This window comes from Podarcis gaigeae (genome assembly GCF_964106915.1).
Source record: "Podarcis gaigeae genome assembly, chromosome: 17".
NCBI classification, from domain to species: domain Eukaryota; kingdom Metazoa; phylum Chordata; class Lepidosauria; order Squamata; family Lacertidae; genus Podarcis; species Podarcis gaigeae.
In genome coordinates, this window is record NC_139694.1 from 2,894,663 (window position 1) to 2,918,073 (window position 23,411).

At 45.9% G+C, this 23,411-nt stretch overlaps 1 protein-coding gene and 1 long non-coding RNA gene across 4 annotated transcripts in view; one reads left to right on the forward strand and one right to left on the reverse strand.

Moving 5' to 3' along the window:
* The window catches only part of LOC310835334, a 364,886-nt gene that overhangs the window by 64,538 nt on the left and 276,937 nt on the right, over positions 1-23,411 (reverse strand). The window contains exon 3 of the long non-coding RNA XR_014559564.1: positions 2,399-2,607. This is a non-coding gene — a long non-coding RNA (uncharacterized lncRNA). The remainder of the gene's footprint in view (positions 1-2,398; positions 2,608-23,411) is intronic.
* On the forward strand, positions 1,304-23,334 carry HAO2 (hydroxyacid oxidase 2). Of its 3 annotated transcripts, none has more exons than XM_083719447.1 (8): positions 1,304-1,386; positions 2,089-2,231; positions 6,770-6,921; positions 8,232-8,515; positions 14,012-14,227; positions 16,326-16,484; positions 21,110-21,179; positions 22,451-23,334. In XM_083719447.1, exons 2-8 carry the CDS (start codon positions 2,101-2,103, stop codon positions 22,504-22,506), a joined length of 1,068 nt encoding a protein of 355 aa, XP_083575573.1. In that variant the 5' UTR covers positions 1,304-1,386; positions 2,089-2,100; the 3' UTR covers positions 22,507-23,334. The 3 variants fall into 3 exon arrangements, with proteins under 3 accessions (XP_083575573.1, XP_083575572.1, XP_083575571.1); XM_083719446.1 differs by lacking the exon at positions 22,451-23,334 and adding an exon at positions 21,747-22,257 and having other exon boundaries at positions 8,238-8,515; XM_083719445.1 differs by lacking the exon at positions 22,451-23,334 and adding an exon at positions 21,747-22,254.

Below are 23,411 nucleotides of genomic sequence, written 5' to 3' on the forward strand. Positions count from 1 at the left end.
TTTTCTTTGTCCTTTTCTTCCCCAAATCTTTGATAAAATTAAAACCAGAGTGTCCCAATTGGAAAGTGAGACACTTAAATGAGAGGCAGTGGACTCTCCTTCCTTGGAAGGCCATCTGTCTTGTGTGATTTATTTGAGATTCCTGCATTGCAGGAGGTTGGACTTGGTGACTCTCAGGGTCCCTTCCACCTCTACAATTCTATGATTCTACGACCTACTCCCCACCCCAGCCATTTTAAGAGCTAAACTAGAGGTTCGTGATGATGATTTCCCTGGGTGTAAGCAGACTCTGAGGTTAAGGTCACCCTCTTAACTTCCCCGTGCGCTTACCAGAATAAAGAACATGGTCATGCCAGTTTCATGAAAGGATTTATAGAGCTATACTGGCATCTAGTGGGAGCAGCATGCAAGACCTGGATTTTCCTAATAATTCCCTCTTTAATGATGCAGGAAATTAAACGAAGCTGCATGGCAGGCAAATAACACAGACCACAAGCCAGAGGAAGAATGAAAATGTAGTGGAGAAATGAAAACTTAGTTCAGATGCACCAGCAGTTGTATAAACCGTTAGATTTACATACAATGGGGGAGAATTTTGATTCATTTCCCATTTATAGGCAAACCTACTTTACAAAACAGTATGAGAACCGAAACACAACCATCCTTCGAAATCTGCCCTTCTCTGAATTTTGCAAGTCGAGTGATGTGTATAGAATTGTATATGCTGGAATGAAATGCAGATATTCCTGAAAATAACATGCAAAAGCGCGTTGTTATAGGGGAATTATGCTCTTATTCTTATGCTGATGCTTGTGTTTAAATAATCAGTGTGCTTTGCACTGCATTCCAGTGTGGGTGCAGTGGTTAGAGTGTCAGACTAGGCCCTGGGAGACCTGGGTTCATATCCCCACACGACCATGAAGATCATTGGGTGACCTTGGACTAATCACTGCCTCTCAGCCTAACCTACCTTACAGGGCTGTTGTTGGCATTAAATGATATGGGGGAACCATATAAGCCACCTCAAGCTCCTTGGAGACTAAGGAGGGACATATCTGTGGTAAATAATTTTGTTACAGCCTGAATTATTTTGACAATTTACCATCTGAGAGGGATTCCAGAACTATGGAATGTGAGGCTAGTGTGTGGCGTGGCAGAACTGTTTTGTTATGAGAGCACATTCAGACCAGCACAAACAGTCCAAAGTTTACTAGAAAGTTAAGCTTTAATCTTTTGCGGTGATGTATTCAATTTGAAATGTCCCCATCTCCCCTCAGCCAAACACGAATCCAGGCATGGCTGTGTTCACAAAGGGTTGGCAAAACATTCACTTGAAAATCCGCGCTGAAGCAATGGTCTAGCTAGCTGGTGTTGCTCACACTAAAGGCAAGTAATTTTTTTACCTGAGGTTGTTTGTGGGCAGTGGGCGGTGGGTAAAGGTTGTTGATGAAAAATCTGTGGCTGGATTCAGCACTTGCTTCCTCCAGATAATTATTTGATTTGCAGTGGAAGGAGACACCTCTACATTTCGGGTGAGAATTGATGTGCAATGTGACTCATTCACACATGCAAATTATTCCCTTCCCTTTGCCACCATATGTGATTTGTTCCAAGGCTGTAATTTAAATTATTTCAGTGTTTTATTAGAGAAAGACCATTTGGTTCAGGTGGGTTTTAATTTTGGTATTCTAAGCGGACTCTGTTCTAATTATATTATATGACTTTTAGGAGACATATGAAGGCAACTCTTCATAGAGAAGTTTTTAATGTTTGATGTTTTGTTATGCTTTTATATTTTTCTGGAATAGACATCATCACCATCATTATTATTCCATTCATTGCCGTGATATAAATAATGTTCTCTGAAGGCACACTGTCTGGGCCCCCCCCCCCCTGCAACTGGGCAGCACCTCTGGGCAGAAAGCACATAGAATCCTGTCTCTTCCAGCTAATCTGCACAGATCAGCTGAGAAGAGGGGCGGGGACTGTGTGACTGCGCATGTCTGCAAGAAGATTTCCCCATCAAGCCAAATTCAGGACTCTCATTTATAGCCTGTACTTGTCATACTTGTCTTCTCTCCACTGCAGCTTTGATTTAAGATGGCCCTGGTCTGTTTGTCAGACTTTGAGGTGTACGCTAAGCAGCACCTCCCCAAAGATGTCTGGGATTTTGTTGCCGCTGGCGCTGATGAATGTAGTACCCTGGAAGAAAACCTCAAGGCATTCAAAAGGTAAGATAAAGGCTCACCTTTGGCAAGTGGAAGGTTAGCACTCGTATTAAGATGGTCGCTCACGTGAGGCATTGTGGACTGGCCAGATTGGGCTAGGTTGAAATCTTACGCCAGACATTGGCAGTGCAAGCAGGTCCGGATTTAGATTTGATGAGGCCCTAAGCTACTGACACGGGTGGCGCTGTGGGTTAAACCACAGAGCCTAGGACTTGCCAATCAGAAGGTCAGCGGTTCGAATACCCACGACAGGGTGAGCTCCCGTTGCTCGGTCCCTGCTCTTGCTAACCTAGCAGTTCGAAAGCATGTCAAAGTGCAAGTAGATAAATAGGTACCACTCTGGCGGGAAGGTAAACGGCGTTTCTGTGCGCTGTTCTGGCTTCGCCAGAAGCAGCTTAGTCATGCTGGCCACATGACCCAGAAGTTGTCTGCGAACAAACGCTGGCTCCCTCGGCCAATAAAGCGAGATGAGCGCCACAACCCCAGAGTCGGCCACGACTGGACCTAATGGTCAGGGGTCACTTTACCCCTTACCTTTAAGCTACTGAAGGTAATGGGGCCCTTTATATAGAATCATAGAATCATAGAAGAGTTGGAAGAGACCACAAGGGCCATCGAGTCCAACCCCCTGCCAAGCAGGAAACACCATCAGAGCACTCCTGACATATGGTTGTCAAGCCTCTGCTTAAAGACCTCCAAAGAAGGAGACTCCACCACACTCCTTGGCAGCAAATTCCACTGTCAAACAGCTCTTACTGTCAGGAAGTTCTTCCTAATGTTTAGGTGGAATCTTCTTTCTTGTAGTTTGGATCCATTGCTCCGTGTCCGCTTCTCTGGAGCAGCAGACAACCACCTTTCTCCCTAGAGAAAGTGTCCTTTGTCCAGGTGTCCTTTGTCAACAACAAATTGTCACTGTTTTTTGTGTTGAATATATGCTATATGCATGGAAATGAGCAAACCAGTGATATTTTAGGGAGCAGGCCAGCAGGCGGGGCCCTTACTTACATCATAGGAGTCTACGCAACACAAAACACTGTTGCTGTATGTAGGTTTTATGTTATTTGTTTTTTATCTTATATTTTGGAAATGTACATCCAGGTTTTTTTCCCTTTAAATTTTTTGGGGGGCCCAAGAGAGTGGGGCCCAAAGCTATAGCTTGTTTAGCTTATACGTAAATCCGGCACTGGGTGCAAGCATTCACGTGCATCTCTTTCCACCGACTGACTTTGTTAAACTGGGTCACAAATGGCTGATCTGGTATCTATTAAAACAGAAGTCTGATCTGGGAAAGTGAATCGCTTGCAGCAAAATTGGGAAGAACTGATGCCTCTGTATTCCTCAAAGTTTTGTTTTCAGTACTACATTCCAGTTCTCACACACTTGTGTGGCACAGTGCAGCTATTGCAGTAGGGTGGCTGGATCTGAACTTGCAGATGTGTCAGAGTTGTTCCATGCCTTGCAGCCAGATCCTACTTCTACGGCAACAAAATGTGTTGAGCACATCGAGACACCCAAGAAATCTCATACCGTCTACCCAATGGGCAAAAGTGGAGGGGACAAAATAGCAAGCATTTCAAGCCTCTAAACACCCACACAAGTGTTTTCTCCAAGTGCCTGGTGCTTTCTGGGGACAGTTGCAGGAATAGCCTCCCCCCCAGGGCGGAGGAAGGGAGGGGCGGTGGAGTGGGCTGCCCCAGGTGTCACCACAAAGGGAGGTGACAAAATGTCGGGAGGCGCTCACCTGCAGTGTGCCTGAGACACGTGTCTCTCCTGGGAGTGATGCAGTGACTTAGGTGCCCGCAGGCTCCGCGCTGCCCCAAATGGTCCGCCCTCTGCCTCCCCCACCCCCAGCTATAGGGCGGCTGAGTGGGAGGAGGCAGGCAGACGCCTCCGAAGACCTGTGGAGTGTCCTGCCCCAGCCCGTCCTGTGGGTGGCTGGGCCCCTGGCCCCTGGGCACAGGGTACATGCACCGCCCAGGCACCTGATCAGCTTGCTCTGCCACTGCTCCCCCCACCTCCGAAATATCATTGTGTTTACATTAAAAGGGCCTTTTCACAGTGCAATGAAACCAGCTGCTTGTGCTTTTTGTGTTCTCATGAGAGACGTTCCAAAAAGGTTGAACTCTCAATAACTCTTGTTTGATCGCAAGGATTATATTAAGTTGTGGGTGGACATAGCGGTCGACACAGAGATTTCTCCAAGTGGTTCTTTATAGTAAGCTGGAACTGAACTGAACTGCAACAGCTCAGCCGGCCTGCTTTTATAGGCAGCCGACTGTCAACATTGTAAGAACAACAACAACCCAGGGTTTCCTGCCTAAATTAACTTACGTGGACCTGAGTGAAAACTATATACACAATACTCCTGGTGGCCAGGGTGAGAACTTCAATACATAACAGATTAGATTCACCCCTGACTCCAGTATAGCTTTTTCACCATTCAGCAAAGCACCTAATTCCATGTGACAGTAACAATATAATTAGCAATCTCTGTAGTATTTAATTGTTACAGATCCCCCCACACACAATAGCTATCAAGATTACAACATGCAAGTACTGAGACTCCTCAGTCAGAGTCTCCACAAATTCTCCCTAAACACACACACACACACACACACACACACATTGTGGGGTAATAAGCATTAATGGTTAATGCTAATTTTTTCTTATTTTTTCTAATGCTAATTGCCACACTGATACTTATCACACCATTTTCCAAGTGGAGTAGAACACGTAAGGATGGTTTGTTGCTGGTTTTTCAATAGAAAAATAAAATAAAATGTCCATTATTTAATCAACCATGAGTTTTGTACATTTGCTAATGTGAAAATCTTCATGAACATATTCTGAATAATACATTTCCCCCCATTTTTGTTATTTATTATACTTGTTACCCGAAGATCTCCACAAAGTTATCTAATTTATACTACTCTTAATAATAATTATAATGAGGATTTTATAATTGAATGCAAAACAGGGGGGGAAACAAAGTTACATTAACAAATTAACAGTAGAACTTAATGTAAGACAATACTAGAAATATTTGAGCACAGTGTCCTTAGAATAAAGCGGTTCACGCACTGATTATAAGCCAGCTTATTATATATGTTTTATATTCACTTGGGGGATGTTGGAATATTCCAGAAACTTGGTAACAGGTCTTGAACAGGTTGCTAGGCAACAGGGAAAGTCTGCCCAGCAACAGGAGACCATATTAAGGGCATATGATTAACAAGGGTCAGAGTGTAGAGAGTTAAAAGTGTCAGTGTGCAAATGAGCATGAGTCACCATTAGGTCTCTGGCCAGATGGCTAGAAGAAGAAAGGATTATGTGATTTTATTTGTATTAAAGGTAAAGGGACCCCTGACCATTAGGTCCAGTCGTAACCAACTCTGGGGTTGCGGCACTCATCTCACTATATTGACCGAGGGAGCCGGCGTACAGCTTCCAGTTCATGTGCCCAGCATGACTAAGCCGCTTCTGGCGAACCAGAGCAGCACACGGAAACGCCTTTTACCTTCCCGCCAGAGTGGTACCTATTTATCTACTTGCACTGGCGTGCTTTCGAACTGCTAGGTTGGCAGGAGCAGGGACCGAGCAACGGGAGCTCACCCCATCACGGGGATTTGAACTGCCGACTTTCTGATCGGCAAGCCCTAGGCTCTGTGGTTTAACCCACAGCGCCACCAGTAAATAATAAAGATACTAAATTAAAAAGGAAACTCTGCTGCAAGTTTTTCAAAAGAAGAAAAGCCAACAGCAGCAGCTGCGCTCACACATCAACAGGGGAAGGGCAATATAGGATATTGTTTAGTTGTCAGGATGAATGGCTGAATTAGATTAGATTGCCAGGGCTTCCGCCTGCAGAAGTAACACCTGCGAACTCTGCTGTTTCAGCTCTTTCTAGTGTGGGAATGTTCAGGGTGGCAGGAGAGGATATATTGTTGATTAATAGCCTTCCTAACTTGCAAGTTCCTTTACTCAGCAGAGTCCATTCCCCTTTACACGGCAGAAAACTAGTGTGAGTTTCTTAAGACAATACGCAATTCAGTCTGGCTTGCCCAGACTGAAATGTGTTCTAATATTTTCCTGGTAAGACCCCTTCAATCCCTCCTAAAATAATAAAGACACCGCAGTTTTATTCATAAGCAGTAAAAAGAAAGTTTACTCACGATCAGGCAGAGCACAGTGTGATCCCCAAAGGCAGCCTTTAGGCTTAAAGTTACAAACCTGTACAAACAGGTTTACCCCATATGGGAGATAACCGGGGGGACTGCTGGCTGGCAGGTGAATCAGGATGTTCGCAGAACAAAAAAAAAGATAGAAGAAAGGAAGGTGGCAGCATGCCTTGGTCTTTTACCAAGTCTGGAAAGGTCACACCCACTAGTCCCATGCAAGGAAGGATGTTCCATGCCAGGAGGAACAGGAAGTTTCGACTGGCTGGACCAAACATTCCCTTGCATGTCCACTCTAGCAAAACAAGGAATGTTATACTTGACTGCTCCCAGTGGATTACATCCCACATCTAATTCTTCCTGCAGGATTCGCTTTCGCCCACGCATTCTGCGCGACGTGTCTGCAATGGATACAAGGACCACAATCCTTGGCACTGAAATCAGCTTCCCTGTGGGAATTGCTCCCACCGGCTTCCATAGGTTGGCTTGGCCAGATGGAGAGCTGAGCACAGCGAGAGGTATGCCGGGGTCTCCTTCTTGCTGAGAAACAATGGTTGGGCACACAGGGCAGCTGAAAGTGGATTCAGCGCATCATCCCGTGTGTGCATGTTTTTCATGTCATCCACACAGCACGGTCCTTATCCAAGCGGCAGCTGTGCCACACACGGACTTGCCTCTGAATCCAACCCTGGTTTCCCCTTCCCCTCAAGCTAGATGCCTTGCCTTGGAATCAAGTGCCTTTCAAGTTTATCAGATCGTATTAAGGTTTTTTAAAATGCTTTGCAAAAAGGCAAGCCTGAAATACCGCTTTGGAGAGGTCCAGAGAGGACTTCCTCAGAGCACAACAAGGAAATCGGTCGGCAATGTGTACCACCCAGTCTTGTAGGGAAGACTGTAACTCTCTTCAGCAATACAAAGATTGCACCCCCAGCGCCAGATTTAGGGTGGGGCGGTTCCCCTGCAAAGGGCACCAAGCCAAGGGGGCACAAAATTGAGAAGATCCATAACAGAGATGATCAATTTGGGGGAGCCAAATTTTGGCCTTGCACAGAGTGCCATATTACAAAAGATGGAGAAGACAGAATGAGTGCAGTTTGGCAGAGGCTTGGCTGCTAATACTTCCGCATGTCTGAGAACAACATTTAATTCCCTCTTTTCTCTCTCTATAATTTTTATTAAATTTTCTGTTTTACAGTTTAAAATACTCATTTTACATCCTTAAGATATCAATGACTTCCCTTCTTCTCTTTCCATGGTTCATTTTACATCTCATAAATCCCTGCATATTTTACAAAAACTATACCATTCAGTGTTCCGTTATTGTATCCATCAAAACTTGTTTACGCTGTTGAATTTACCTTAATGATGCCAGCATTTTCAGCTGGACACAGTTATTTCCCATATATATTCAATAAACGTTTTCCAGTCTTCTTTAAACACATGTTCTTCTTGTTCTATATGTTAAGTCTGTGAGTTGTGCATATTCTGTCAACTTAAGATGCCATTCTTCTTTAGTTGGGACCTCACTCGTTTTCCATTTTGGGGCTAACAAAACACGGCCACATTAGTGGCATACATAAATATCCTTTTTTTGAAATTCCCTCTTTTCTCTGTCAACAGTACCATTCCACCATAAGGAAATAAAATAAACCAATAACAGGAATTAGTGAACTGATCCACCAATCATAGCTGCTTTAGCTGAGATTCCTGCAGAGCTGGGAGTTGGTCCCTTCCAACTCAACAGTTCAGTAATTCTATGAGCCAAAGCAGCCAAACCCAGCATATGAGGCTCAGCTTTTCCTTCCCCCATCCCCATATTTTTCCAAAGCGGCAGAAGCAATGAATACATGCTACATTGCCAGCTCCTATGCCTCTTGCTCCGTGGATGAGATTGCTGCTGCTGCGCCTGCTGCTCTCCGGTGGTTCCAGCTCTACATCCACCGGGACAGAACCGTCTCGGAGCAACTGGTGCGCAGGGCAGAGGCAGCTGGATTCCAGGCCCTGGTGCTCACAGCTGATGTGCCCTACGCAGGGAAGAGGCGCAACGACATCCGCAACGACTTCCGGTTCTTGTCTGCCGTTAAGCCCAAGAACTTTGAAGGCGCCTTCAAGGTTGGTTGGTTTTTTAATATATATATATATATATATATTTGCTTTCGTAGATTTTCACGGGTACAGGAATGCAGGTTTTGGTGTCCTCGGGTGTCTTCCCGTGTAAAAGTTGGGGTGTCTAGGCGACGTTTCGACGAGGTCTCACTCGTCATCTTCAGGCTGGTGCTTTCGGCTTCTTGTTACTGGAACAGAGCGGGATCTCAATGTTTGAGTTCCTATAAATACTGTAGAGGGGGTGTGGTGTCTAGCCTCCAATGTTCTGGGCAGAGAGGAAGTTCCCAGGCTAGTGTGCCTTTTCTTCTTTTGTTCCTTAATTACTTGAGAGATACCTTGAGTGATTTCTTGAGTGATATCCTGAGTACCACTTAGGTGGGTCATTAGGTGTGGATTAGTTGCTAAAGTCTTTGTGTCTTGACCTCTTGAACTTTGTGAAGAGTTTTCCTGAGAAGATGGCTGTATTGCACTTAGTTGTGCTTTGGCTTGGCTTCGTGTATAGGGGCGAGCTGTGGTTTTGTGGCTTGTGTCAGCCAGATCTGTGTAGGGATTGCAGGGGGGTGCAGCATCCGGAGGTGCCACCATGGATTGGCTACTGGATGGTGTCAGTAATTCATCTGTGGAGAGGGTCTGGGTTTGGGTCTGGTGTGGTTGATTGGTGTTGGCGTTCTGTGTGCCTCTGGATCTGGTGTCAGTTTTTGTGGGGAGGGCTAATTTCCAGATGTCTGGCAAGCGGGATGTGTCGTCACGCTTGTTCATGTTGTGAGGGTGTTTCTCTATCTCGATGGCTTCCATGATTATTCTCTTGTGGTGATGTTCCGTGTTAAAGAGCAATTTGGAATCTGCAAAATTAATTTCGTGTCCTGTTTCTTTCATGTGTTGGAAAAGAGAGGAAGTTTTTTCTTCTTTTTTGACGGCATTCTTGTGTTCTGCGATACGTGCATTTATTCGTCTGTTTGTTTGTCCAATGTACGTGGCTGGGCAGACTTTGCAGGGTATTTCCAACTTGGTTTTCCATGAACAAGCGTGACGACACATCCCGCTTGCCAGACATCTGGAAATTAGCCCTCCCCACAAAAACTGACACCAGATCCAGAGGCACACAGAACGCCAACACCAATCAACCACACCAGACCCAAACCCAGACCCTCTCCACAGATGAATTACTGACACCATCCAGTAGCCAATCCATGGTGGCACCTCCGGATGCTGCACCCCCCTGCAATCCCTACACAGATCTGGCTGACACAAGCCACAAAACCACAGCTCGCCCCTATACACGAAGCCAAGCCAAAGCACAACTAAGTGCAATACAGCCATCTTCTCAGGAAAACTCTTCACAAAGTTCAAGAGGTCAAGACACAAAGACTTTAGCAACTAATCCACACCTAATGACCCACCTAAGTGGTACTCAGGATATCACTCAAGAAATCACTCAAGGTATCTCTCAAGTAATTAAGGAACAAAAGAAGAAAAGGCACACTAGCCTGGGAACTTCCTCTCTGCCCAGAACATTGGAGGCTAGACACCACACCCCCTCTACAGTATTTATAGGAACTCAAACATTGAGATCCCGCTCTGTTCCAGTAACAAGAAGCCGAAAGCACCAGCCTGAAGATGACGAGTGAGACCTCGTCGAAACGTCGCCTAGACACCCCAACTTTTACACGGGAAGACACCCGAGGACACCAAAACCTGCATATATATATATGCAGGTTTTGGTGTCCTCGGGTGTCTTCCCGTGTAAAAGTTGGGGTGTCTAGGCGACGTTTCGACGAGGTCTCACTCGTCATCTTCAGGCTGGTGCTTTCGGCTTCTTGTTACTGAAACGTCGCCTAGACACCCCAACTTTTACACGGGAAGACACCCGAGGACACCAAAACCTGCATTCCTGTACCCGTGAAAATCTACGAAAGCAAATATATATATATATATATATATATATATTAGCAATTCAATAACATGTCAAAACATATCATATGCATTATTTCCTCCCCCTTTTCCCCACCCACCCCTCAAACCTTCCCCCAAAGTCTTCCCTCAGCTCCTCTCTGATTTCTCAACACATATTATTCTCTGCATGTTACAAAATTATACAAATCCTTCCATTATCTGTCTGCCATGTTATCAATCAATAAATTTGTGTATGTTTCTTCAAAACCTGCCAAGGGGTGAAATTCATTTTGTTGTCCTTTTAAGTAATATGTGAAAAGTTCCCATTCTTGTTTAAAGTCACAGTTGTCCTTATCTCGCAGTTTATATGTCAATTTAGCCAGTTCTGCATAGTTCATCAGTTTTTCTTGCCACTGTTCTTTTGTCGGGATTTCCTCATTCTTCCATCCTTGTGCTAGCAAGACTCTTGCCACTGTTGTTGCATACATAAATAAATTATTTATTTTCCTTGGCAGGTCTTGTCCTACAATCCCTAACAGAAATGCTTCTGGTTTTTTAACAAATGTCATTTTGAACATTTTCTTCAGTTCATTGTATATCATTTCAGTAAGCAGCCATGCAAGGCACCATCCAACCGTCTTAGGGACTCCACTTCGGATATGGGCTTGCTCCTGAGCCGTTTCTTTTCCCGAAGAAATCCTGCAAGGCAGCAGAGGTTGAGCATCAGAGTTTTCCTTCTCTGAGATGGGCTACCTTTCTAAAGCCCCATCTGCCCCTCACTTCTCTCTGCACCCCATGCAGAAATTGCCTTTTGGACCATTGGACACACTGTTGGTCTCATCTGCTCAAGGCAAGGGTTATGCAACCCAAAACAAACAGAAGCTTTCTTGGCTCTGTGAAGCCTTGGAGCTGCTGCACGCATGCTGGCGTCCACTGGAGGACAGACAAGGGAAAGAAAAACAATCAAATATTTTTTAACCTGGAGGGAAGGGGATCGTTGCTTCCCTCCTAGCTCAAATTTCTGTCACTCCCGGTGGGATGGAGGCTCACGCCTCTAAGGCCTTCTCAGTCTACAGCTTTCAGGGGCTCTTACCTTCCTGCCTGTCTTGGATAGCAGTCTCTCCTGCTGCTGTAAAGCAAACAGAGCAGCTTCCTTATAACATACTGTTGTAAACAAAAATTGCCCTTTTCCCTTATGGGGTATCCAAGAGCCCATATAGAGTCCTTACTTAGGTTCCCTATTGGTAGGAGAGAATAACAGAGGCCAACCAGAGAATATTGGGAAGCAAAGCAGCTAATAAGCTTGATCTTTATTGATCCTTTGCAACAGGGTGCTCCCCTCACCCGCAGGAGAGAGGAGGAACCCAGAAAAATGGTGTGCAAGGCCTTATAAAGACTATTGAAATTCCCACCCTGTAGATCAAGACCACCCAAAGAAACATCATACATACATCACAGAAGGGGTGTAACCTAAGACCACCCCTCAGATACATCACACCTACATTACAGAAAAGGCGGTCTTAAAACAGAAATTTGAATGTTGTTTTTCACCTGTCGTTGTTTATCTCCTGTCTGGCAGATTAAAGGTAAAGGTAAAGGTACCCCTGCCCGTACGGGCCAGTCTTGACAGACTCTGGGGTTGTGCGCCCATCTCACTTAAGAGGCCAGGGGCCAGCGCTGTCCGGAGACACTTCCGGGTCACGTGGCCAGCGTGACATCGCTGCTCTGGCGAGCCAGAGCTGCACACGGAAACGCCGTTTACCTTCCCGCTGGTAAGCGGTCCCTATTTATCTACTTGCACCCGGAGGTGCTTTCGAACTGCTAGGTTGGCAGGCGCTGGGACCGAGCAGTGGGAGCGCACCCCACCGTAGGGATTCGAACCGCCGACCTTTCGATCGGCAAGTCCTAGGCGCTGAGGCTTTAACCCACAGCGCCACCTGCGTCCCTGTCTGGCAGATTACTTGATTGGATTTCCTGGGTAGCCTGGCCAGTCTTTTGTAATGATAAATACTTAGTTCTTGAGCCAGGTCACAGGCTCACACCCTATTCAAAGACAGACATACCCTTAAGACAGGATTTGTGAAGGAAAAGACAATGGGGAGGCTTTTCCATTTTCCTTTGACCTTGCAGAGAAAACATTTGGACAGTTTGGGAATCAAAATGGTTCCAGGCAGGTCTTCCTGTGCTGATCTATGCATGTGCTTGGTTGGTACACGTATGAACATTTAACATATATCTAAGACCTCAGAATTCCTATCACAATATCCTCCCACATTTTGGGCAAAGCAGGACCCTGCTCATCCCCTGCACCATCCCATCCGCCCATCCCAATCTCTGCTCTCCTCCCCCCCCCTCCCCGTCCGTCCGTCCGATCTCCACCCCAGGATGAAGGCAACAATGGAAGCTGCCATAGATCAAGTCAGTTCATCTCACTCAGTGCTGTCCACATTGACTGGCAGCTGCTCTTTGGGGCTTCAGGTGGGGCCCTACCAGGAGATACTAGGGATTGAACATGGCGCCTTCTGCATGCAAAACAGATGTACAACGAGAAATTCAGCCAAAGGAAAGAATATGGAATACAGTCATACCCTGGAAGCCGAACGCCTTGGGAGTCAAACGTTTCAGCTCCCGAACGCCGCAAACCCAGAAGTGAGTGTTGTGGTTTGTGAACGTTCTTTGGAACCCGAATGTCCAGCGTGGCTTCACTGCAGCTTGCTGCAGCCAATCAGAAGCCGTGCTTTGGTTTCCGAACATTGTGGAAGTCGAAAGGACTTCCGGAACAGATTCCATTCGACTTCCAAGGTATGACTGTATAGCCAAGCCTGACCTCGCTACCAGAGGGTTAATAAGAAGCCATACAGCAAAAGGCTCCATATTTGTTCAATATATCAATACCATATTGGCGTGAATATGTCACACCTGAATATAAGCCGCAGCTTTAAAACTGGGGGGGGGGGGGCAGAGAAAAATACCCAAATATAAGATGCTCCCTTCCTTGCTGCTCCTAGCTGAGTACTAGAGGGGGCGCTGTGTTGCCATCGGCCTTCCCCCTTCCTCACTCTCTCCCTTCTCAGCCTTGGAGGAGAGGACGGGGAACTACACGCTGGGCGGGTGACACTTTGCCGTGCTCCTGGCTGCATACCGTAAGGTCACAAATATAAGCCACACTTTAACTTTTCATGGTCAGAATTTGGGGGGAAGTACGGCTTATATTCGGGCCAATATGGTATACAGTGGAACCTCGGGTTGCGGACGTAATCCGTGATGGAGGCACGTCCGCAACCCTCAGCAATCGTAACCTGCAGCGCCGCATCTGCGCACATGCGCGACACAATTTAGTGCTTCTGCGCATGTGCAAGCGGTGAAACCCGGAAGTAGCCCTTTCCGGTACTTCTGGGTTTCCCGCAGTCTGCAACCTGAAAACGCATAGCCCAAAGCGTCTGTAACCCGAGGTAGCACTGTATATTTGTTTCGCAGCCTTTACATAGTGCTTGATTGTAACAAAACCTCAAAATGTTTATAAGAAAGCCTAGCAGGAGAGGGATCTGTTTAAGAGTTGCACCAACAGTGTGAGCAACAGTGACACTCTCTTTTGCTCCTCTCCTTCAGGGTACAGACTGTTCAGAGTATGGGGTGCCTGCTGGCAGTATAGACCCCTCTGTCACTTGGAATGATATTTCCTGGCTACGGAGAGTGACACGCCTGCCTCTCATCATCAAGGGAATTCTGACAAAGGAAGATGCAGAGCTGGCCATGGGCCATGGAGTTCAAGGGATTATTGTGTCCAACCATGGAGGAAGACAGTTGGATGGGGCACCTGCAAGTGTAAGGGACAGGTCATTATCTATCACACTTAACATATGCAAAACTGTTCATGTCCACAGCTGTGGTTTACTTGGTTGTGTGCACCGATGCAAAGGAGCAGGATATCAATTTAATCAGTCAAAAGATAAATGAATAATCAAACAATTAAACCCCTGTGTTGCAAGCAATTAACAGTGATATCCAAGGCAACACGATGACCAAGTACAACAATGCAATATCAATATAAACTCTTTATATAGTCTATACAGAGCATGGAACAATATGAGAAACCAAATAAACAGAAATCTTATAAATCTCTGAAAGTCACTAAATTCTTATCTGATGAAACAGACGTAGTGAACATCGTTTCAATAATTCATCGGCAGTTTATGAAGCATTTATGTATCTTTCTGCTGTGCTGCAGAAGAATTATACGAAACAGTGGGGATGTCCAGAAATACTGTTCACTACGTTTGTTTGTGGACCACTTCAGCAGTGTTGGACGTCATAAAACAAAGCTTTAACGGCTTGTTTTCATCAGATAAGAATCTGACCCATTGCTTCTTTCAGAGATTTGCATTGTCTACAAAAACTTTCAGAGACTTATAAGACTTATGTTTATTTGGTTCTGTGTTTTCAAGAGATTCCATCAAGAGTGCACATTTAGTCACTTTCAGAGATTTAAAAGATAAATGAATGCAGAAGCAGCTAGGAGGAGAAAATCAGGGCAGGGGAACAAGTTGAACAGAATCATTTGTGTCTGTGCAGTATGAAGGTGGAAAACAAGCTCCTTTATTGGAGCAGGTTCAAGGCCCACAGATTGCACAGAAGAATGTTGCATATGTGGGAAAACCAGCCTCATATAACCAACATGCTTAAGTCTAATGAATGCATGAAGGGGTTAATGCCATAGAGTAAACTGTCCTGCCAGGCTTAGCCAGGTCACACCCCCTTATCTTGGGATTAGAGTAATCAAGCCTATTGTACTTCAGAAGAACCTGAGAAGCTTGGTGTGTGAGAAGGTCTGAGCTGGTTGCTCCAAGTTCAGCCCATGGCACTAACAAGCCTCTCTTGAGCATTTACACCAAGTATTTAGGAACTTTTACCACTTTGTGACTAAGCCTGGGCAGCTTTTGTAGCTGATGTACATGAACCTGACCTTTGGAGAGTTCGTAAGTAAACAGTTTTTAAACTTACCAAACATACGGTCGTCTTCTATGCTGGGAGAAGAGAGGGACTTTGAAAGGAACTTGGAAGGGCACATTTTAAAGATCTGACGGCCTGTATTTCCACACTTTGCTTTGCGATTTTAAATCTCTGTTGGGCTTCTCTCACCAAAGAGTGCCTGCCCCAAACCAGAATCCTGGTAGCCAGGGAATTCTCCCTTTTATATACCTATTTTTTTCCTTGCAATCAACAGCATATTCAATAGGGGAAGATATCTTCCAACCTCTGACCATTCTGCGTTCTGAGGTATCTTGCCCAAAGGCTGCATAAAGGAGTCCATGCATTATATCCCCATGTTGAACACACCAGAGAGAAGCAGCCTAAATCTTTCCAGGGCTAAGCAACCTTTGGATGTGATAGGTGTGGAAAGGTGTATGGCCACAGAAAAGGGAGTAGCAGAAACTGATGGTTGATCCACCCATCCAAAAACACTGACAAATAATAATAATCTGTGACACTGAGTGGAGCAGTTTGGAACCCAATTTTCTCTGACGTTTGGATCCTCATATCACACAAACTTGAATTTTGCAGGGGGAAGTATTGGTGTTGTTTGAGGGTAATGTTGTGTGGATTGCACAAATTAAATGACAACACAAACAGCTGCAAACACATAGTACACACTGGTGTGGACCAGCCCCCAAACAGAATACTCTTGGCTTTTAAATAGCCTGGCTGGACAGACTATCAATAAAATAAATAGAAAGAGCAGACACTAGGTGGAGTAGAGCCTTCATTAATGTTTAGCAGTGCATCGGTATGGTGGTGGCCTATAGGAGTTCCAAGAGAGATCCATGTTCCAAGGATATCTGTGAAATAACAGAGCGCAAGTCTTGGTTCTCGAACATTGATGCCTCAGTTCTCATCTCTGTGTTTCGCGTTTGCTTCTTTGCAGATTGATGCTCTAGTTGAAATTGTAGCCACAGTCCAAAACAAAATTGACGTTTATTTGGATGGCGGGATACGAACAGGAAGTGATGTATTGAAAGCGCTGGCGCTCGGAGCAAAATGTGTCTTCATCGGAAGGCCTGCTATATGGGGTCTGGCCTATAAGGTGAATAAATATACAGTTTGTATGCCTGAGCAACCGTTTAGGGCTCATAAGATATAGCAAGAAATTGCAGGTGAACAGCGGTCCCTTTCAAACAAGTGACCGAAACGGGGTTTTCTCCATTGCCCTTCACATTTGCACATGATCCATCACATCTTGCCTTTGGTTTGCGTGCATGTTTTGGGTTCCAGCGTGGTGCATCGTTCTGCCAGTGCAATCTTGATTTATCCAATAAGCTTCAGTCCAGGTACGTGTGCTATAACACCACTTTCTCAATCCACTTCATAATTCTGATTGTTACTCTGAAGCCACGTGTCACAATACAGTGGTACCTCAGGTTAAGTACTTAATTCATTCTGGAGGGCCGTACTTAACCTGAAACTGTTCTTAACCTGAAGCACCACTTTAGCTAATGGGGCCTCCTGCTGCCACCATGCGATTTCTGTTCTCATCCTGAAGCAAAGTTCTTAACCTGAAGCACTATTTCTGGCTTAGTGGAGTGTGTAACCTGAAACGTATGTGTCAGGACTGCCTCTAGGTCCCAGCTCACAGAGGACCAACGCCCGGTTGATGTAATGTACAAAAGTCTTTATTGAAGTTTAGTTTCCATTTCAAACCCCAGAGTGCGCAGCCCTACGTCTAGACTCTAGATCGGCGAAGTCCCCTCTGAGTCACTATCCCTTCCGCACCAGTTCAAGATCCTAGCCTGGCTCCACCTCCTGCGCTGTTCCTTCCTCCTCTGGGTCCTTCTGCCCCCTGGGGTTTCCTCCTTCCTGGACTCTTCTGATGCTGACCCCCCTGAGTCTTGCCCTTCCTTCCGGCGGGCTTTAGGACCTGGCTCCCTATCCGGGCTCCCTGCTGTGCCGCTCGCCTGTACATTTGAACTTGGCGCGCGCGCCCAGCCGGTAACCTTCCTCCTGACCGTTTCCCCGCTCTCCGATGTGGGCGTGGTCAAACCTGACTCATCTCCTCTCGCTGGTGGTGAGAACACTGGTCCCGATTCCTGGGACTCCCCCTCCCTACTGCGCTCTGGTGGGGAAGCTGGTCCTGATTTCCAACTGCTGCTCAGGGAGTCCCCGCTGGCTCCTTCCTCCTGGGGTTTTCCCCCTGGAGCCCCCCTTGCCCTGGCCATCGGCGCTCCCTTCTGTGAATCTTCCGATTCGCTGGAGAGGCTCGTGGAATGACTCTGGCCACTGTCACTGCCTCCACCCCACTCGGATTCCTCCTCCTCACTTTCCATTTGCTCCCCCTCCTGTGTCTCTGCTCCTGAACCCCTGACAGTATGTAACCCAAGGTACCACTGTAAAGCCCATAAGGCTGTGGCTACCATCTAGGAGGGAGATCTGTTTGCAAAATAGCAGCTTCCAAACTAACTTGCAAAACAACCTAGGGGGCTTGTGTTGCAAAATGAAGGCCCCGCTCTGTGTACAGGCTACACTCCAGTCTACGGACCAGAGGGGACAGCCATCACAATCACTAGTGATGGAATTACTTTCCTCTATGTTTTCAACTGTTCTTATCTTATCTGTAAGCCGCCTTGAATCCCTGTTAGGAAAAAAGATGGGGATATAGATAAATATATAAAAGCATAATCATAGCTAATCGTTTTACTAGGCTCATAGGCTATCCCCCCCCCCACCAAGAGTTACTGCATTTATTCATTCCAGATGGTAAAAGACACCCGGAACATGAGTTATCTAGGGAGATGCAAACAAATCAAGCTATGATTGATCTAGAACCCACCCAAGCTGTTTGAGAGAGCGCCCCCCAATCAACTGCCCTGGAGTCTGCTGCTCCCCTCCCCATGGTTCCATTTTGTTTTTCTTTAAAGGGGCAGCAACATGTTGGCCATCAGTAAAGACAAAGCACGAGGCAGCAGACAGTAACTGAGGCTTAAGGCAGGTTCTCATTCCTTTTGTATGGATGCAAGAGGGCCTGCTAGATTGCAGCCCTGGTCTCTTATGTGCCATAGCTCTTCTCTTTGCCTTATTTTTTTAACAGAGCAGTTAGCTTTCTTCCTCAGCAAAAGAAGTGGCAATATTGTTTTGCTGCACTGATTCCTTGATCTTCGGGAGTGGTGGAAAAAACGTAATGGAAAGCCAGCTGCAAAAGGGCGAGACAGACATACAAGCTGTTCTCAAAGTCAAGATAACGGGAATAGTTCCTTCAGCGGAGGATAAGAACCAGTGGGAGGAATTCAAGGTCGCCCTGTTATGAACATTCGGTCGGCGCCAGCACATCCTCTTGCCTGGTGGAACAACCACCTCTCCCCCCACATGCTGCCCTGGAGGTTCTCTTGAACGCCCCTCCCAGCAATTTGGGGGTGCAGGGGGAGAAGAGGAGGCCCCATTGTGCTTATGGAAGTCCTTGCATGAGCTTGTGCTAGCAGGACCAGTTAGTTGAGTCCGGCACACTGTACAGAAGAGCATTTGATCTTTTGCATATGTGGCCCATGGGCAGAATTTTGTCTTTACCCAGGAACTCCCTACTATTCGCAAACTAGAAATTTACTGTCCTTCCTTCTTTTGCCACGCTGGCTTGAATTTCTGCGGGTAAGGCTGCAATACACACCAACACATTTGTAGTGCAAAGGCTTTTCTCAGTCCAGAACCATTAGGATTCGTCCTCAACATTCTGCTTCCAGTCTAGATTGAGCATAGATCCTGCCGTCCACAAGGCCAGGTGTGGTCATTGCGTACCCTGTAACATTTTCCCGATGAAAATAGGGACGTCCTATTCCATCATCGTCATCTTTTTGTTATTTGTACCCCACCCGTCTGGCTGGGTTGCCCCAACCACTCCAGGCAGCTTCCAACACGTATAAAAACATAATTAAGAAAAAATTCAACATTAAAAAACTTACATATATGGGGCTGCCTTCAGATGTTTTCTAAAGGTTGTACAGTTCCTTATCTCCTTGGCTTGGGGGTTACATAACTCCATACCCTCCAACATTTCTCTGATGGAAATAGGGACGTCCTAAGGAAAAGCAGGACATTCCAGGATCAAATCAGAAACTGGGACGGCTTCTGTAAATCCAGAACTGTCCCTGGGAAATAGGGACACTTGGAGGGTCTGCGCTTAACACACATTTGAAAACCAACCCCTTGATTAGGTTCTGCATGCCTTTTCCTCCCTGCACATGACCCAGGAGAGCGAAGAATGAAGCGGTGGTCGTGATCTGGGTTCGCACCCACCCACAATGCCGTTGGGCAGGTATGGCTAGAGCCGCCATTGCTGGGAAAACCCACATCAGTTTTAATTTGTCTTCAAATGGCCACACTGGTGGGCAATGCAGACTCAATCTGCAATGATCTTTTATTTTCAGAACAAAACTAGTTTCTCAAGAAGCTCTTCTCAAGCTAAAATATGCAATAGCTCTAGACTGTGTGTGAACTATGTAGAATAAGAAGTACGTACTCGGTCTCCATTCTAGAATAAAATGTGGTTTGTACACAAGTTTTTGTTGTTGTTGTTTAGTCGTTTAGTCGTGTCCGACTCTTTGTGATCCCCTGGACCAGAGCACACCAGGCACTCCTGTCTTTCACTGCCTCCTGCAGCTTGGTCAAACTCATGCTGGTAGCTTCAAGAACACTGGTCAACCATCTTGTCCTCTGTCGTCCCCTTCTCCTTGTGCCCTCCATGTTTCCCAACATCAGGGTCTTTTCCAGGGAGTCTTCTCTTCTCATGAGGTGGCCAAAGTCCTGGTGCCTCAGCTTCAGGATCTGTCCTTCCAATGAGCACTCAGGGCTGATTTCCTTCAGAATGGAGAGGTTTGATCTTCTTGCAGTCCATGGGACTCTCCAGAGTCTCCTCCAGCACCAGAATTCAAAAGCATCAATTCTTCAGCAATCAGCCCTCTTTATGGTCCAGCTCTCACTTCCATACATCACTACTGGGAAAACCAGAGCTTTAACTATACGGAAGAGGTATTATACTGATATTGTGGCTCTTACAGATCTCCTGATTATGTCTGTTTTGGGCTTTAGCAATACAGTGGTACCTCGGGTTTCAGATGCTTCAGGTTACAGACGCTTCAGGTTACAGACTCCGCTAACCCAGAAATAGTACCTTGGGTTAAGAACTTCGCTTCAGGATGAGAACAGAAATCACGTGGCAGCGGCAGTGGGAGGCCCCATTAGCTAAAGTGGTACCTCAGGTTAAGAACCGTTTCAGTTTAAGAACGGGCCTCCAGAATGAATTAAGTTCTTAACCCAAGGTACCACTGTATGGATATGTACATACAAGGCTCACGACTTTGTAGAATTTTGTTCCCTCTATTTTGTCATATCAGTCAACATAACTGATACTGTATGTCGGAAGCCTAGATATCTGGAGCCAAGCAACGGTTTGTTTCAGAGTACTGAAGGTGGCATAAAAGAGAAAGTGGGAGCCTGCCTTCCACTCCACAGCCATCCTGCTAACATTTTGTTGAAACAGTTTCTGTACGGGCTTTCATAGCGTTTCAAATGCCGTCAAAACCCGTTTGAACAGAGACAACAGTGTATAGCATACGTACAACCTAGTTGGAAAATAATTCCGAGATCCTTTACAGCTCTCAAAAGCTGTTGTCCATATTCGGTGTATGCTGGATCCATAATTTACAATATCACTGTTTCTTGGAACAGGGCGAAGAAGGACTTCGGAAAGTTCTGGAGATTTTGAAAGAGGAATTTCGTTTGTCGATGGCTCTGGCTGGTAAATCCTCACCCTTTTCCAAACACCCTCCCTTGTGGAGCGTTGCCTCAGCTTCCTCTCATCTCCCCTCTCCTTGGGCATCCATTGGGCAGCTACTGCTTCTGCCCCTGGTCTCTGAGCTGCCCCCTCTGCCCCAAAGAGAGGTGCCTTCTCACACTGCCCCACAGGGGCCTGGGACTTGTCTGTCCATTCCCAACAGCAAGGGCTGGAGGACTGGCTGGCTGGGCTCCCTTGCCCGCTTGCTTCCTTACTCCGAGGTTGCCTCAGCTCCTGGCAACCAGCACCCCCTAGCCAGCCCCAGAGGCACCATTCACCTGGGGAGCTTATAGCCAGGGCAGCTGCAACAAACAGCTGTGCAAGCCTTTGGGAGGCAGAGACACAAGAAGGCATTAGAGGAAGGAGGGAAGGAAAGAAGGACAGAGGCCAGTTTGTCAGTTTGCATTTCTTAGTGCAGAACGTATTGATCTGATGTGTAGAGATCTTTCCTGTTCGTGATATTTGGGTTATTCCTTCTGAGAAGCTGACTACAGCTGGCTTAAACTGGTTCTGTTATCTCTTTCCATCAAGGTCATGCTGATTATAATAGTGAGGCCAGAAGGAGCCTGGGTTTCACTTTCTCTTTTTATCTCTTTTCCGTCTGGTGTGGTGTTCTGTATGTAGTGTCAAGGCCTAGACTTATTATAAGTTATTGTAAGTTTAAGTTAAGTCTGCTGCAACTGGATTTCTTATGGACTGTGCCAATCCTGAATGTATTGGATGTGTGACCATTATGCTCATTTGCCTTCAGTAGCCGTAAAGCTCTGCTGGATGAAATATTAATTGCCTCTGGTCTATTTTGGGGGGAATCCTGGAACGTGTTTGAGTTTTAACTCTGCTAACTATACATTGGAATCTACTCTGGATCAATAGTGAGCAGAATTTCAATGACACAGCTTTGCCCGTGGCACCCCTCACCATCATTCAAGGCAACCCAGGGTGCCCTGGCACACTGGTTGAAAACCACTGGCCTATGTCATCACTTCCCACCTTGAGAGGAAATAGGGTCACCATGCCTTGGGTATCTCTTTCTCTCTATGCGAACTTCAGCTTGTAAGGAGCTCTGAGCTGGTCGCTCCAGCACATACATGCGTCCATGTTGGCCAAACCTTTGCTCCCAGAGGTGCTGAAGTTGGGGTTTTCCTAGATCGGTAGGCTTTGGAGTAGAGGACTCTGTGGTTCTATTTGCCGACAGCACATTTTTTTGACAGCTTGCCTGTTTTCATTTCTTGCAGGCTGTAGAAATGTCTCGGAGATTGGCCGCCACGTTGTTCAATATTCCAAGTTGTGAAGAACCCTCCTGCCCTGTTCTTCAGTTCCAGGAAGTAACTGCAGCCCTGGACCAGCAAGCTCAGAGCAACTGGAAAGAACAAATCAGCTGCATGTCAGAAACGCGACCCCCTCCCCCAATCAATCTCTAGCAACGTTGCAGCCCCCTATATGTTTGTGGGAAGTACAGGAGGAGGCAGTCCTTCAAATACCCTGGACCCCAAAGTGACAACCAGCACCATCTCTTGGGCCCAGAGGGAAAGAAGGGGCCAATGCAGTTGATGCAGCGATGGGGCTGTTTGGTCACGTGACAAGGGATAGAAGGATCTGGCAATTTCCCTCCTCTCTGTTTCTCATTTTTTCCAATCTTAAATTCAGTTTTGCACATTTCTGCAGCAATCTGCATTTAAGAAATAAATAAATAAAATCATCCATGACAATTCAACAGCATTTAATGTCAATTCCTCCTAATAAACACATTTTTGTTTGAAGTTCTGACCAATGTATGCATTTTGCAAGCAGTTTTACAATTATTTTCATTTGTAGGCACACTTTCCTTTCCACACTTACCTTTGAACAATCAGAATATATTAGCTAGCCAATTTACTTCCAATTCAGCCTGATTTGTATAATACTTACTCTGTTCTTACCAGGTGCCTGATTTTTACCTGGCATATTGGATTAAATTTATTCTCTTTGGTATGGTTTTCATTTTCATTTTCTTATTATACTTATTTTAAGGGTTTGATTTTGAGGTCTATATTTTGGAATGAAAGACCTGCAATGGTGTTGCTGTTCTCATTTGTGCGTATGTTGCAAAATCCAATTAAAAAATACTTCAGAAAAGAAAGCAAACAAGTTTTCTTCAGCTGTGAAATGCAGAGTGCTTTGTTCTCTTAGTTCCTAGGTTTCACAAAGGTTTTATTT

Bases quoted from the DNA above. Each gene is read 5' to 3' on its own strand.
- HAO2 (XM_083719445.1), top strand. From the start codon at position 2,101: ATGGCCCTGGTCTGTTTGTCAGACTTTGAGGTGTACGCTAAGCAGCAC. The intron at 2,232-6,769 runs GTAAGATAAAGG...TTCTTCCTGCAG, and splicing joins AACCTCAAGGCATTCAAAAG to GATTCGCTTTCGCCCACGCA. The intron at 21,180-21,746 runs GTAAATCCTCAC...CTTTCCATCAAG, and splicing joins TTTGTCGATGGCTCTGGCTG to GTCATGCTGATTATAATAGT.